This window comes from Culex pipiens, chromosome 1 (genome assembly GCF_016801865.2).
Source record: "Culex pipiens pallens isolate TS chromosome 1, TS_CPP_V2, whole genome shotgun sequence".
NCBI lineage: Eukaryota > Metazoa > Arthropoda > Insecta > Diptera > Culicidae > Culex > Culex pipiens.
This window is the reverse complement of record NC_068937.1, coordinates 1,484,601-1,500,638: the sequence shown is the minus strand read 5'-3', so window position 1 is coordinate 1,500,638 and position 16,038 is coordinate 1,484,601. Positions and strand designations below refer to the sequence as shown.

Genomic DNA, 16,038 nt, shown 5'->3' with positions numbered 1-16,038 from the left:
CAATGTGCAGACATTTTTCGATTTTTTCAAAATTTTATGTATTTTGTGAAATGAGATAATAGTAATTCCAAATATTATTTAAAAAAAAATATGTAATTTTGTTATTTGACTCCTAACATTTTTTTTTGAAATTTAATAAATTTATTTTTGCTGTATATTTATGCATCTTTCTGAATCGAAAAAAAAACAGAAAAAAATACGGAAAAGTGAAAAAAGGAAGCCTCTCTACCGTAACATTATACTATTTAGCTCCTTGCAAAACAAAGGGAGCCTCCCGAGAACTGTTAATTAATCTCATTATCTCGGTAAAAGCAGCTTGGCTGCATCCTTGTTTATTCGCTCCGTTTCTCACCCTCGTCTCCTTTTTAACACAACAATAAACAAAGAAGAAAAAAAAAAAACAAACCACCAACTCACTTTCTAAGGGCAGGATTTTTCATCCGTAGCGATTCCTTCCCACCACCGCCGCCGCCGCCTGCTGTGACCGCGGCGCCCGCCGAGGGGCAATAATTTCGAAAGGATGCCGCCGACGCAGCAGGCCATGAGGTCGTCGTCGTTGTTGTTGTGGTTGGTGCCGCCTGCTGTTGATTCCAGGCCTCCTGGGATAGCGACGTTGGCGAGCTGGTCGAATTTCCCTCCGTGTCCAGTGCCGAGGCCGCGGTGTCCGTGCACAGGGGCGTCGTCGAGGGTGGGTGGCCCCGGTGGCACCGGAGTGAGGCCGACGGGCACCGGGTTTTGGTGCTGCCGTTTGGCCGGATGTACACCTCCATGTACTGGTCGGTTGCTAGGGTTTTGAGGGGGCGGGGAGGAGGGTAGAGAAAAAAAAAAATCAATTATTTGGTTTCGATTCAAGTGTCTTTTTTTGACTTGTTGAATGGGAAGCACAAGGAAATTAACAGTCTTGGGCCGAAATTTAATTAAAATTTTTACCCGCCAATAAATATCTTGACAAAAGTTGCTTTGGGAATTGCGTGCAGTAGGCGGTGCCATTTCACAAACTTTATGTCAATTTCATTTGTTTTTTTTTTCCTCGGTGCAATCCAAGTAGGCGGTTATTAAAACTACCATCGGATATTGGGTGGGGAAAAACAATTTGTGTAAAGAACTGGAGGACCTTTTTGTGCCATTTTTTTGCCAGAGTGGCCGAAATTTCTCAATTAAAAATACTGTTCACCTGTTGTGTAACCAACAAGATGCAACAATGCGTTCTGCGCGTTTATTTTTGTTGACAGATAAAAACAAGGGGTTAAAAAATGACGTCGTGGCAAAAGTTGACACGTGAGGTCTTCGTTCGTGGAAGGTTGTACTTAAAAATTAAACGTGTTTGAGGAAGCTTTTTGTGACGATTAAAAAATAATAAGCATAAATATTTTTAGGTCTTTTTATTTTGAATTCCTGAAAGAGTCACGTTTTAATTCATTTTTGTAATAAGCTTTGCTGTAATAAAATTTCAAATCAGCTACGATATCTAAGCAGTTTTTGATTTGCAAAAAAAAAGTTATATCAAATTTTGTAAAACAAATTCTTGATTCAATTCATTTTACAAAATTTAAATTTTCTGAAGTTTGATTATCCGATTTTTTTTACAAATAATAATCGAATCATGAAAATAAAATTATTTTCATGTTTTAGTTTTTCTGTTCATCGAGTTTACAATGGGTTTCTTATCAAATCAATGTTATCCATAAAAGGTTCCATACAAATTTTACAGCTGTCCGTAAAAATGGTACCTAAATATTCTAAAATCGTGAAAACCAAATTTCTGATCAATATCTGCGAAAAAATGTACACTCCAAAAAAAAAAAATTTTTTTATTCCAACACAACAAAACACAACAAAAAATCGATTTGCGCAAAAACACTATTTTTGAAAATATTAATTTTTGGATATGTTTGGAGGACCAGAAAAAGACAAATATTACGCTGTGACTCAAGCAGGTATTCCACTATGCCAAACAAACTCGCGTTTTTCTTGTGTTTGACAGTTTGCGGCAAACTCGCAATCAATTCAAAATGTATGCAGGCTGACGTTTCTGCAAACACATGCAGGCAAACTGTCAAAAAGCGCGAGTTTTTTTTTGTTTGTTTGTCATAGTCTAATACCTGCTTCAGCATGAAAAAAAAATATTTGTAAAATTTGAAAGCACGGTTTATAGTTGTAAATTGGGTTAGGAATCAAAACAACTCTGTAAAATTTTGTGATAGGGTGCATCGTTTTCAAGATGAATCCACCTAAAGTACGTGATATTTTCTGATCTCTCTTTATAAATATCATCATATCATATCACATATTTCATTTTTTTTACATTGAAAATTTGATCAAAATATCAAAAAACATATTTTTAGACATTGACTTCCTTGAGATCCATTAAAAATTAAAAAAAAACCTAAGAAATAAAACTTTTTCAAAAATCAATTTAAATCAAAATTTTAAACAGTTAAAAATAACATTATTTAATTCGACCGTGTGTTGCTAATATTTAAATTGAATTTAAATTTAAATTGAAAATTTTCAATAATAGTGTTTTGGTGCAATTTTGGTGTAAAAAGTTTTTTTTTTAGAGTGTACCTATTTAACTCGAACAGTTAGCTATGTCGATAACATTAAACTGATCAGAATTAGGGAAGGTCCCAACAAAATCGACAGAAAATTAAACAAAAAATACAAACAAATCCGAAGAAGGCTGATTTCAAGGTAAATTGCTCTATTCTTAGTGTTCCGTAGCCGCCATATTGGCCGCCATTGGGAATGAATTTCCAGATCACTTTAGCGCATTTTTAGGGTTATATTTGAGCTTAACGATCCAAAATAACACAATGAAACCGTGTTAATAAATTATTTAAAAAAAATCATAATTTTTGGGCACGGTTTCCCCTTCTTTAAAAAATCTCTTTGGAAAATCAGAAGGCAAAACAATTATTCCATCAAAAGAAAAAGAAAAAATAAACGCAAACTTTCAATGAAAATTCAAATGTAATCAGCTGAAATGTATTTAAAATACATTCCTATGCGGTTTATTCAACTATAATTTAAATTTCAAACAATTTTTTATGGTATTTTTTTTTGTCAGATTCACAATATTTGAAAACTGGAAGCGGCTAAAATTCAAGTTAGCAGTTCCGGATATACGAATTTTTGAAAAATGTTGCTTTAAAAAAATCGTCGATAAGCGCAACTTTTGAACCACCCTATCGATAAGCACATTTTATTATGTTTTATGAGGTTATGAAAAAATGGATTTTTTTTTTAGAAAATATGTTGACCTTAAAATAAGATATTAGAACTATTGAAGCCGTTCAGAAACTATTAGTATAATTTTAAAATTAAAAAAAATGTATAACTACACAAATCATAAAAATTACATGAAATGCGGGATCAAGAACAAAGTGTTCAAATTTGGGAACAAATTTTTCTCCGTGTATACTGCATTTAAATTCATAATTGACCCACTTTATTAATTTTTAGCGGTTGTTTTTTTTATATTTTATTGTTTATTTTTTTTCTGAAATCTAGAACTGCGTTCGAATTTTATAAAAACAAACATCAAAAATAGAAATGCATTGTTTTGGCAACACTATATTAAATCTCGTACATATTTGAACAAAGCAAAGCAACATTTAAACACAACTGATCTCCTTGATAAGATACCTCTCATAGAGACTCGTGAAAGGGTAAAATGAAAGTCGCAGAGTACCAACTTGTCAACAAAAGCACTCTTAGTATCTTTGAAGTAGGTACCCCTGTTTTACCTTTTCTTCCAGTTCCAAAGTGGAAAAAAAACTGAAAATACTTTAATCACAGCAATCGGATACTTCTGCGTGACTCAAGACGTCGCCATTTTTATTTTCTCAAGCATTCCCACTTGAGCGGGAAATTTTTCTTTCAACATTTTCAAACTGCAAACCCCACAAAAAAAAAATAAAATAAAATAACGCCCCCCGCCTACCTCGATTGTTATTGTTGTTCCGCCTGAAGGAGCGTCCGAATGCCGCCATCGCTCCCGAACCAGCAGCGCCTCCTTCGATGCCGCCACCTTCGCCGTTCGACGACGAGGTCAGCGATTTCGAGTACCGCTTGAAGTCGTGCATCCCCCGGCACAGGGTCCTCGTGATGAGTGAGTACGTGACGGCCAGGATGGCCAACGGCAGCACCAGCAGGATCACGTCCAGGAACAAGTTGTAGGCCCGCTCGTAGCCGCGGTCGAACCACAGCTCGCGGCATTTGTGGTGGCCTGTGTTGGGAGGGAAATACACAAAAATATAAAATTGTCAAAATTGTCAAAATTGTCAAAATTGTCAAAATTGTCAAAATTGTCCAAATTGTCAAAATTGACAAAATTGTCAAAATTGTCAAAATTGTCAAAATTGTCAAAATTGTCAAAATTATCAAAATTGTCAAAATTGTCAAAATTGTCAAAATTGTCAAAATTGTCAAAATTGTCAAAATTGTCAAAATTGTCAAAATTGTCAAAATTGTCAAAATTGTCAAAATTGTCAAAATTGTCAAAATTGTCAAAATTGTCAAAATTGTCAAAATTGTCAAAATTGTCAAAATTGTCAAAATTGTCAAAATTGTCAAAATTGTCAAAATTGTCAAAATTGTCAAAATTGTCAAAATTGTCAAAATTGTCAAAATTGTCAAAATTGTCAAAATTGTCAAAATTGTCAAAATTGTCAAAATTGTCAAAATTGTCAAAATTGTCAAAATTGTCAAAATTGTCAAAATTGTCAAAATTGTCAAAATTGTCAAAATTGTCAAAATTGTCAAAATTGTCAAAATTGTCAAAATTGTCAAAATTGTCAAAATTGTCAAAATTGTCAAAATTGTCAAAATTGTCAAAATTGTCAAAATTGTCAAAATTGTCAAAATTGTCAAAATTGTCAAAATTGTCAAAATTGTCAAATTGTCAAATTGTCAAAATTGTCAAAATTGTCAAAATTGTCAAAATTGTCAAAATTGTCAAAATTGTCAAAATTGTCAAAATTGTCAAAATTGTCAAAATTGTCAAATTGTCAAAATTGTCAAAATTGTCAAAATTGTCAAAATTGTCAAAATTGTCAAAATTGACAAAATTGTCAAAATTGTCAAAATTGTCAAAATTGTCAAAATTGTCAAAATTGTCAAAATTGTCAAAATTGTCAAAATTGTCAAAATTGTCAAAATTGTCAAAATTATCAAAATTGTCAAACTTGTCAAAATTGTCAAAATTGTCAAACTTGTCGAAATTGTCAAAATTGTCAAAATTGTCAAAATTGTCAAAATTGTCAAAATTGTCAAAATTGTCAAAATTGTCAAAATTGTCAAAATTGTCAAAATTGTCAAAATTGTCAAAATTGTCGAAATTGTCAAAATTGTCAAAAGTGAAATCATGATCAGATTCATGAAAACGTGAATGATTCACGAATTCATGAATCGAAATTCATGACTGCTTGAACACTCACCCTGATTGGTGGGGATGAGCTTGCTGAGGGCGGCGATCGGCAGCATGAAGAACAAGCTGCCGCACCAGATGAGCCCGATCAGCCGGTAGGCGTGGCTCAGGGTTTGCCACCGCCGGGACCGCAACGGATGGCAGATGGCGTAGTACCGCTCCACCGAGATTATAACTAACGTCCAAGCTGACACTGCCACTGAAGATGCTGCGAAAAAAAATCAAACAAATTCGAATGAGTAAATTCCACAGAATTGCTCCAATCAAAGCAGGCGAGCAAACACGCGTCACAAGTGCAAATGAAGAAGGAAACAAGAGCCGTTTGACATTTGGCGAGAAATTGCATACTTTTGGAAGAATTTATCTTCGTCAGCCCAACACACACGCCTACTACTTGAGAATAAGGATTCTTCGAGGAGACGTCAAACGTCAAACAAAGGGTTGGGTTGCTCGTTCATCTAAAGAGACAAGTGGAGCCCTACTCTAAGAAAGGTTAATTTGTCCTTAGTTTCCGGTTGATGGTCCTTGAGATTGCTTTCGAAAAGTTTTGGCATGGCTTGCTTTTGTTAAACAAGAATGTAGCGCTTGGTCTAATATGACGTGATAACACCACCAACAAAACAAATGAAAAAGATGACGGTTGGGGTTCGAAAAATTAAACCCACTCAAAGTGCTTAATCCTCTTGTATCGTGAAAGTTTGGGGAAATAATTTCAAACAGGAAGTTGAGGGAGATCTTTTTTTTCGAACAAATATCTCCATTGTTTTTAGTCTAAAATCTTAACCACAAATTTTAAGAGGAAATGTTTTTTTGAAGTTTGTGAAAGCCCGGGCAGACGGTAATAACAAAATTCATGCCATTTCAATAACAAATACTGTTAGCCTAATTTTTAACATTTTGAGATAATTACATCACAAATACAATTACACAATGCCAACATCATTACAATTATGCTACAGTTTGAAATTTGATAAATATCAATAAACTCTTAGAAATATATTTTTTCCAATACTTTTACGTCTTTTTTGGCGATCACCAAAATTAAAAATTTGTGTAAATGTTATTTTTTTGTCGTCATAATTTTGATAGAACAAAAGACTGGTGGATTTGCTGTTTACCTGTTGTTTGTCAGGCTGAAAAATTATCCAAATCCCAGCTTTCCATCAAAATCCGCAGCAGAATGACAAATCCGCTTCACCACGCTTAACCCTTCCAAACCCGGGCTGCTGACAAATGGCAAAACAACCAAAAACTCAACATGCCATGACAAACGTCTCCAACTGGTTTGCTGATACTTGGAATTTCGAGTTCTACGACGAAGCAGTAAATCCGCCGAGATTTTCTCCCCCTAAAAAACGGAGGGGAAAAAGCTGCTGCTTCAAAAATAAGACATGAAAAAGAAGGACGCGATGAAAAATGAACCTTTCTGCGACTTTCACAGACACGTGGCTTTAGAATAAGTCCCTCGTATGGGGTAATGTTATGCTTGCATCACGTGTGACATTGGATTTGACAGCTGAATCATAATGTTCACGTAATAGATTGCCTTTGGGGAAACTTGCTGATCATTAAAAAGGCGAGCTGTCAAAATGTTCAATTGAACTGCCATAAATCGAAGGAAGTCATGAACCGAAGATTGACGTTTTGTCGGAATTTCGACTTTTATGTCATGGCTTGCTTGAATTTGTTCATTAGAACTGGAAACATTCAGAAATGTCGGCATCAAAAAAAAAAAAAAAAACAAAAGAAATTAATCATCTTCACTGCAAACGAAGTTGTGCTCGCAAATTGCAGAATTCTTGAGCAGGAAAAAAGGAGAAAGAAAAACAAATCGGAAAACTTTTCCCCACAGGCCAAAAAGCTCCCCGTCATTAGCACTGTCCACCCTATTCGGCACCGCTTTCGACCCGACGGCGAAGCCAATCGAGTTTGACGATCACAATTGGCAGCATCGAGAAAGGGAAGAAAAACAAAACAAAACAGGCAATAATGTCATTTGCTACCGCTTATCGTTTCCGCAGTGCGAACGTCGTTGGAATTTTTTCCCAGTTTGATGAAATTTAAACGGAATTCGATTTTGTCGATCCACTTAATCAAATCGAGTTGCTGAAGGCGAAAAAAAAAAGTTCGATTTCGATTTAGACCGATCCAAGCAACCGCAAGCGATTGAATTATCCTACACTAGGGTGATAACATCGCGCGATTTAACAAGAAAATCGAATCGACGAAAGAGAGAGAAAAAAGTGCAATCGCAGTAGGCACTTATTTATTTATGCCACACTGATTGACCTCCTCCGCCTCCTCACCAACTCGAGTGACAGCTGCAGCAGCGGTGCACCGTAAGTGGCCAACTACGATTGCTGCGACGACGACGACGACCACGTGTCATTTTGGCGTTTGTTGACACACGCTCCGAACCGGAGATGCACTGAAGTGCCGAGCAAACAATGGGAATTTATTGTTTCGATCACGTTCGGTCGTGGGGGTGCACTCGGTTGTAAAATTTGTCATTTTTTTTTGTTAATTCATGCAATGTGGAAATGAACTTTTTCATCCCTAATGGAAAGTTTGTTTTATTCACGGCTCGAAAAGTGTTGCGATGCATTTTTTGCCGTTTTTTTTGGTTAACACAAGTAACGGCAAATAAAAATATCAATAAATCGTGGGAAATTGACACGAGAGTGATAAATGAACAGGAGATATATTCGTCCCTATCGATGGTGTGTCGTCACTTCGTTATCAATACCGCAAATCATTTTGTAAATTTTTGATAAGGCTGCACCAATATTGTTTGACAAATTATTTAATGTTTCGGAAATTAAATATCGCTAAAAAGGGGGGAAAAATATTTTATTTTAGTATCGTTGGATCTTGATTTGGTTTCTTTGGAAAAGTTGAAGAACTGTTCAGAAAAAATAGGGCATCCAACTTTCCGGGGAAACGGGAAAAATATTTTTGAAATCCCGGGAAATTTTTGAAACAGTCATAGAATTTATGTCGGAATAATATTTCATATGCTTTCAAGCTAAAACTTATAGAATAAGCTCAATAATAATAATAGTTGGTTCCAATCTATACACACTAAAAAAATATTAATATTACATTTAACGGAATTCTCAATCTAATGTAAAAAATAATAATGTAAATGAGATAATGACGTGAATTTACATTCTATTTGATGCGAAATGTCAAAATTTCTATTGGAAATCTGAAGCACAACTTTTGATGTGGTAATAAATCAATTTTGACCTAATTTTACATTATATTTGATGCACATAACTGGAGCGTGTTTTAAGATGTATCTTTACATCAAACTTAATGTAATATCACGCGTCTTATTTCTTACACGTCTGAAGGTGAAACGTCAAAACGTCAAGCACGAGGTCGTCCATGTTTGGCATCGAGAAGTTTTTTTTCACTCAGGGGCTCAAAAAATGCTTGAATCTGCTACTAAAAGGCCAAGACGGCATAATAAAATCGCTGACAAAGGTAAGTTTTATTGTTTGCGGTCAAATCCTGATGAAATTGCAGTTGGTGTGTTTATTTTTCTTTCAGGTGACGGATGTTGATTTTTATCCGGAAGAGCTGTCGTGGCGGAACCAAAATTGGAACGTTCTCAGCAGCCTACCCAAAAAAACTGCTTCGTTTTCGCTGTGGTGACGGAATCCAATTGGATTTGGTGAAGTGGAAGGAGTAGTCAGAAAGAATCAGTGTTTTTCTTTAAAAAGTGATTTTGAAATGTGAATGTGTTGAAGTGCAGGCTTATCAATGACAATAAAACTAATGAGAACAATTAATTTTGATTCATTTCTGAGCATTCTTATAAAAAATATATTATTCGGAACAAACACACAAACATCCGATACGTGTAAAATTACACGGTCACGGCACGATTGATGTTTCGTGTAATTGACAATCTGATGTAATTTTAGGTCTTTTTTGACGCTCCAGATATGTGCATCATATTAGACGGAATATTACACGATTTTTTCGTAGTGTGTACTTCAATCTAAACAAGGACGACAGTTTTTCAATAACTTAAAAGAAATTAAAAATGATTTTTTTAGGAATTGAAAAAAACTACAAATGGGTCATTCCATCTCAACTGTGCACGAAAAAGTGCAAATTTGAAAATTACCCTCTCCGATCCTGCTCAAATTTGGCTGAGCTGTTGATACTATCAAAACATGCAAGAATCCCGAATTTCATCCAAATCGGACCACCCCCTCCATTTTTGTACCTCCTCAAAAAATTGACTTTTTGGCGATTTTTGGCCAAACCTCCTAGTTTCAAACGGCGATAGCTCAGGAACCACAAATCTCAGAAGGTCGTTCTTGGACTCAATTTTGAAGGAAATCGGACGTAGAATCCATTTCCGTGATCATAATGTTGATTAATTTATTTTTTCTACCTGTATTGCGCAATTGAAAACATTAAACGGCCGTATCTCAAAACACCCCAACTTATTTTTTTTATTTGACCTCACCATCGTGTTCTCCGGCCAATTTTACATAAGAATCACCTATCGACAGAAATGAATATGTTTCGTTCCAGAGATATCGAATTTTAAAGTTTTGTGTTTTCGAGATTACCTGCATCAGCTTCATTCGCCGCATCTGCTAGAAGCACACAGGCGGGCTGATCAATAACTGCTACCTGGCCATTTATTGAAATAATATTTCATCATAAATAATCTTCATCAAATTGAGCAAAAATTAACTGTATAATACTGTAGGAAACTGAAGTTTAATCGCAAATGTTTATCTGCTCAAAAATATTAATGAAGTGGAGCAAAATAGTGCCATTTAGCAAAAATCCCAAAACCTGCTTTATTATTATTATTATTATAGTTTATTATTGACACTTTACCATAATTCTGATTTATGGTTTAGATTGATCATATTAAATCAATTTTTATATAGTGAGCCAGCTCCATTTCATTAAAATATGATTTTGGTCAAGGTACTTTTAATTAAAAAAAATCCCTATACGTGAGGACAGCAGCCATGAAAGAAGAAAAAAACACTGTTGTTCGGACGGTGTCGAAATCATCGCAACTAAATTTGGAGAATTAGCCGCTTTGCAGCAGATCAAACTTTGTGATTTTCTTACATTTTTCAGTTTTATACATTCCAGAAATCCTTTTCCTACTCTTTGTGATCGTCCTTCACTAGATTACAACGTATCAACAAATTTTATTCATTTTAATTCATATTTTTACTCAATAATGTATCGTGCACTTATTTTTCAGTGTTACTAACAAGATTAACTCTCGGGTGAGTTTTTAAAAAGCCGTAAGAGCCATTGTGACCTCTGACACTAATTTTCTTTTTTCTAGAAAATGAAACAAAATTTCATTTATTTTAAGTTTGGGGCACTTGAAGGACGTGTAGATGAACAATCTCGAGCATTTTGATATTGGTTTTTCGTAAGTAGGTCGATTACCGATGCAAAAAGGACTTTGTTTAACAATGGCTCTTACGGCTTTTTGAAAACTAATCCGAGAATTGCATTTTCCTCTCGCTCCGTCGGAATCCAATTCTGCCCTTTACTGTGTGTCGTCATTGCTCTGTCCAGTGGGTTAACACAGAAATTCACTTCATTATTTTTTTTGAGCAGATAAACATATGCGATTAAACTTCAGTTTCCTACAGTATTATACAGTTAATTTTTGCTCAATTTGATGAAGATTATTTATGATGAAATATTATTTCAATAAATGGTCAGGTAGCAGTTATTGATCAGCCCGCCTGTGTGCTTCTAGCAGATGCGGCGAATGAAGCTGATGCAGGTAATCTCGAAAACACAAAACTTTAAAATTCGATATCTCTGGAACGAAACATATTCATTTCTGTCGATAGGTGATTCTTATGTAAAATTGTCCGGAGAACACGATGGTGAGGTCAAATAAAAAAAATAAGTTGGGGTGTTTTGAGATACGGCCGTTTAAAGTTTTCAATTGCGCAATACAGGTAGAAAAAATAAATTAATCAACATTTTGATCACGGAAATGGATTCTACGTCCAATTTCCTTCAAAATTGAGTCTAAGACCGACCTTCTGAGATTTGTGGTTCCTGAGCTATCGCCGTTTGAAACTAGGAGGTTTGGCCAAAAATCGCCAAAAAGTCGATTTTTTGGGGAGGTACAAAAATGGAGGGGGTGGTCCGATTTGGATGAAATTCGGGATTCTTGCATGTTTTGATAGTATCAACAGCTCTGCCAAATTTGAGCAGGATCGGAGAGGGTAATTTTCAAATGCTGTTCCGCTTCAGATGGAATGACCCAAATTTCAATGTCAATGTGATTCAAATTAAATAAGTATTTTATAAATATATTTCTTTTAAACATTTTTTAACATGCCATAACTAGAAAAGCTTGAAAAATTTCTTCAAAAATGCTACAAAAACGAGAAGCGACAACAAAACTAGAGTTTTATTAAAAAAGGTCCTATAAGCTATTTGCTTTCATGTTTTCAAACTATTTTTTTTATAAAATTATTTTTATTTGGTCCATTTCGGTACTGGGACCTGGTTAGGACCGAGTCGGCTTTTGTAATTACATTTTTCTGAAAGCTAAGAGTATTTACAGAGATTTAAAAAAATCTCTAGGAATAAAATAATGCCAGTCAATGTAAAATTTTAGAGAAGTTTTGAATGTCTTATTTTATATAAAACGTATTTTACTAATTATCTTTAAGTTACTTCCGCCAACTGGCGAAAATTAGTACTATAGGCTGAAAAGGTACAGGAGATTTCAGAGCAATAATTTTTTTTTTACAAATTTCTTAATTATTTTTTTTACAAAATTCATTTTTTCAACAAACAAACAAAAAATGATTCTTTTCCGAATACTCCGAACTGACCAGAAACAGATTTTCAATCCGATCAGTGGCCTCAACAATCAAATTCGCTTCAATTAAGGACGATGATTTTAACGTTTGCACACTGGAGTAAAACCAATTCCACCTGAACCAGATTCGAACATCGGGGACAAGGACAAGGGGATTTGGAGGACAGGAATTGTAGATGCTTAACTTTCTCAACAGGACAGTCTCCACGGTATCATCAAGGTAGTTTCGCTTGGAGTTTGGCTGTTTTAGGAAAGTGAATGGTCTAAGGAGCCACCCTAGTCGAGTGATAGTGTGGTGGTCCCAAAATTAAAATTCTGCTTAAGGTCCAAAAATGCCCTATTTGATTAAGGGGTTACATACATGTAAATTGGTAAAAATGTAAAAATAAGTTAAGCACACACTTCAACATTTTGGAAATCTGTTTTCAGGTTTTGTATGTTTTTCATAAAATCAAAATCAGGTTCGTCATGCACACAGAACATGTCTTGGGAGTGTTCACCCCAAATTTCACCCAATTTGGTTCTTTATATATCGAGATATCAACTCTGTTACTTATTGTAATCATGAAACTTTCTGGTTTTGGCGAGCAGTCTTGTAATCATGAAATATAGTCATGAAACTTTAAAAAGTGATTGAAAGCATCTGTTGAGGTAATTTTTTCTGTAATATGAATTTTTTACATGTATGTAACCCCTTATAACCATAAAAATAACACTTCTTAACGTTATATAATTATTCCCGTGAAAATTAATATTTTCAGCAACAACTATTTTTGACCTCTGATTTAAGAGGAATATTTGAAGGGAGGGGACAACAACTTGAAATTTGCAATGGCAAGTTGTAGGACATTTTTCCAGTTTTTAGTAAATATTTTTTACAGAAGTGCTTTTCCTTCAGAAAATTTTCTAAAAGTGCAAAACAATTTTTTTTCGGTAAAACAATACCTTAAAAATTCATGTAACTTCAAAACATTTTCATTTTATAAAAAAATGTCAGTCATTATCGATTGCAAATTTTATTTTGCATCTTAAAATGATTTTTGATTTTTTTTTATTTTTTTTCCATCCTCCATAAATCTCATCAAAAAAATCACATCTAAGCAACCATCGTCATTCAAGACCCTATCCATCGCCGTTCGCCGCGGCACCAGCCTACTTTGATTCTCGAAAAATAAAATCTCCCCACTTCTTATCCGCTCACCTTGCAGATACGGCAGCAGCTTGCACATGACCTCCCCGAAGACAAAGTCCCGCAGCAGCGTCCCAACGAGGGTGAACGGCATGCAGAACACGCCCAGGAACAGGTCCGACACAGCCAGATTGAGCAGAAATAGGTTGGTGATGGTGCGCATCCGTTTGTTCTGCACCAGGGTCAGGATGACCAGCGAGTTGCCGATCACGGCCAGCAGGAAGAGCACACTGTACAGCGGAATCTGGACCCGGCCCGCGTCCAGCAGGTAGGTCAGCGTTGACGGGCTCGTCGCGGTTAGCACCGTAGTAGGCGACGCCGCGAACGTCAGATTCACCGTGCAGTTTTCGCAACTTCCGGTGAGGTAAACCATGCTGTTGCTTCCGTTGACCATGATCAGCAGTTGCTGGTCGATGACAGACTCATTTCCGGTGGCACCGTCCATTTTTTTTAAACTTTTAATATCAAACACACATTTATCACAATTTGGCACCTTTTTCTTATTTTTATCTTTTTTTGTGCTACGAAAATGCTCCACTTGAGATTGCTTTTCCCAGTGGTAACGACTATTATCACACTTTTTTCTTATCCTTCGTTTCCGGTTACTTTTCCCGACATTTTAATCCCCCCTCTTCAACATACACAAACACACACTCACACGAGCGACACTTCACCGAATGAAATTCTTTCACGCGCTTACATCCAATCGAGTGGGCCACGTGCTAGTCGAAGTAACCCTTGCGCTTTCTTGCATGTACGAAGCCAGGACACCGTAGCAAGCGTTGAACATAAATTCCCACTTCCGTTACTTCTACAGTGAACCCCCGCCTTCTCCTCCTCCCCTATCTTTCCACTTCAGCGCCTACTATGTACAACCGAACTACCCCAACAAAAAAAATACGAAAGAGTCTACTGAGCAATCGAGTCCCGACTTGGAAAAACCAAAGAAGTTTTCACACGCGAACGCGTCCCTGCTTCGCTCTCTATGGCGTCATCTCCGGACGACAGTCACAGTTTGACTGATTTGGGTCCAACCGTTCAGTGCACAAGCAAGGGTTTGCGTTTCTGAATGGTGTAGGTTCCGCCGCTGGCCACCGTGCGGCGCCACCTGGCGCCCTTCGTCTTATCAGCTGGTTCGGACACGTGGCGCAGGCGCCTCTCCGGATGGCGCCAAAGGCTACTGCGATCAGGACCGGTTGGGGAGTCCTGTTGATTCAACGGAAGTCAGCGCGCGGTTGAAATGTAAACAAACGGAAGTTGGCGGAAGTTCTGGGAATTTCATTGGCGAAGTTTTGACATTTTTGGTGGAGACGCATGGTTGGGCAGCATAAGGTATTTAGCCTGCGAGAAGTGAAGCAACTTTGGGAAACTTTCAGCGTTGAAATAACATGCCGCAGACAACGTTGGGGTTGTGAGCTCTTGTCACAATAATATTAAAAAAAAAACTAACATTTTAAGAATTTTAAGAGTTTTAAGAATTTTAAGAATTTTAAGAATTTTAAGAATTTTAAGAATTTTAAGAATTTTAAGAATTTTAAGAATTTTAAGAATTTTAAGAATTTTAAGAATTTTAAGAATTTTAAGAATTTTAAGAATTTTAAGAATTTTAAGAATTTTAAGAATTTTAAGAATTTTAAGAATTTTAAGAATTTTAAGAATTTTAAGAATTTTAAGAATTTTAAGAATTTTAAGAATTTTAAGAATTTTAAGAATTTTAAGAATTTTAAGAATTTTAAGAATTTTAAGAATTTTAAGAATTTTAAGAATTTTAAGAATTTTAAGAAATTTAAAAATTTTAAGAATTTTAAGAATTTTAAGAATTTTAAGAATTTTAAGAATTTTAAGAATTTCAAGAATTTCAAGAATTTTAAGAATTTTAAGAATTTTAAGAATTTTAAGAATTTTAAGAATTTTAAGAATTTTAAGAATTTTAAGAATTTTAAGAATTTTAAGAATTTTAAGAATTTTAAGAATTTTAAGAATTTTAAGAATTTTAATAATTTTAAGAATTTTAAGAATTTTAAGAATTTTAAGAATTTTAAGAATTTTAAGAATTTTAAGAATTTTAAGAATTTTAAGAATTTTAAGAATTTTAAGAATTTTAAGAATTTTAAGAATTTTAAGAATTTTAAGAATTTTAAGAATTTTAAGAATTTTAAGAATTTTAAGAATTTTAAGAATTTTAAGAATTTTAAGAATTTTAAGAATTTTAAGAAATTTAAGAATTTTAAGAATTTTAAGAATTTTAAGAATTTTAAGAATTTTAAGAATTTTAAGAATTTCAAGAATTTCAAGAATTTTAAGAATTTTAAGAATTTTAAGAATTTCAAGAATTTTAAGAATTTTAAGAATTTTAAGAATTTTAAGAATTTTAAGAATTTTAAGAATTTTAAGAATTTCAAGAATTTTAAGAATTTTAAGAATTTTAAGAATTTTAAGAATTTTAAGAATTTTAAGAATTTTAAGAATTTTAAGAATTTTAAGAATTTTAAGAATTTTAAGAATTTTAAGAATTTTAAGAATTTTAAGAATTTTAAGAATTTTAAGAATTTTAAGAATTTTAAGAAT

At 34.5% G+C, this 16,038-nt stretch overlaps 1 protein-coding gene across 1 annotated transcript in view; it reads right to left on the bottom strand.

Annotated features, from left to right (window-relative positions):
* The window catches only part of LOC120415088 (cholecystokinin receptor type A-like), a 30,877-nt gene extending 16,407 nt beyond the window's left edge, over nt 1-14,470 (bottom strand). The window contains exons 1-4 of the mRNA XM_039576504.2: nt 13,483-14,470; nt 5,442-5,639; nt 3,947-4,231; nt 418-784 (exon numbers count right to left, since the gene is read on the bottom strand). Of these exons, the coding sequence (XP_039432438.1) occupies nt 418-784; nt 3,947-4,231; nt 5,442-5,639; nt 13,483-13,915 (1,283 nt within the window). The 5' untranslated portion in view covers nt 13,916-14,470. The remainder of the gene's footprint in view (nt 1-417; nt 785-3,946; nt 4,232-5,441; nt 5,640-13,482) is intronic.
* Between the last annotated feature and the right edge of the window lie 1,568 nt (nt 14,471-16,038).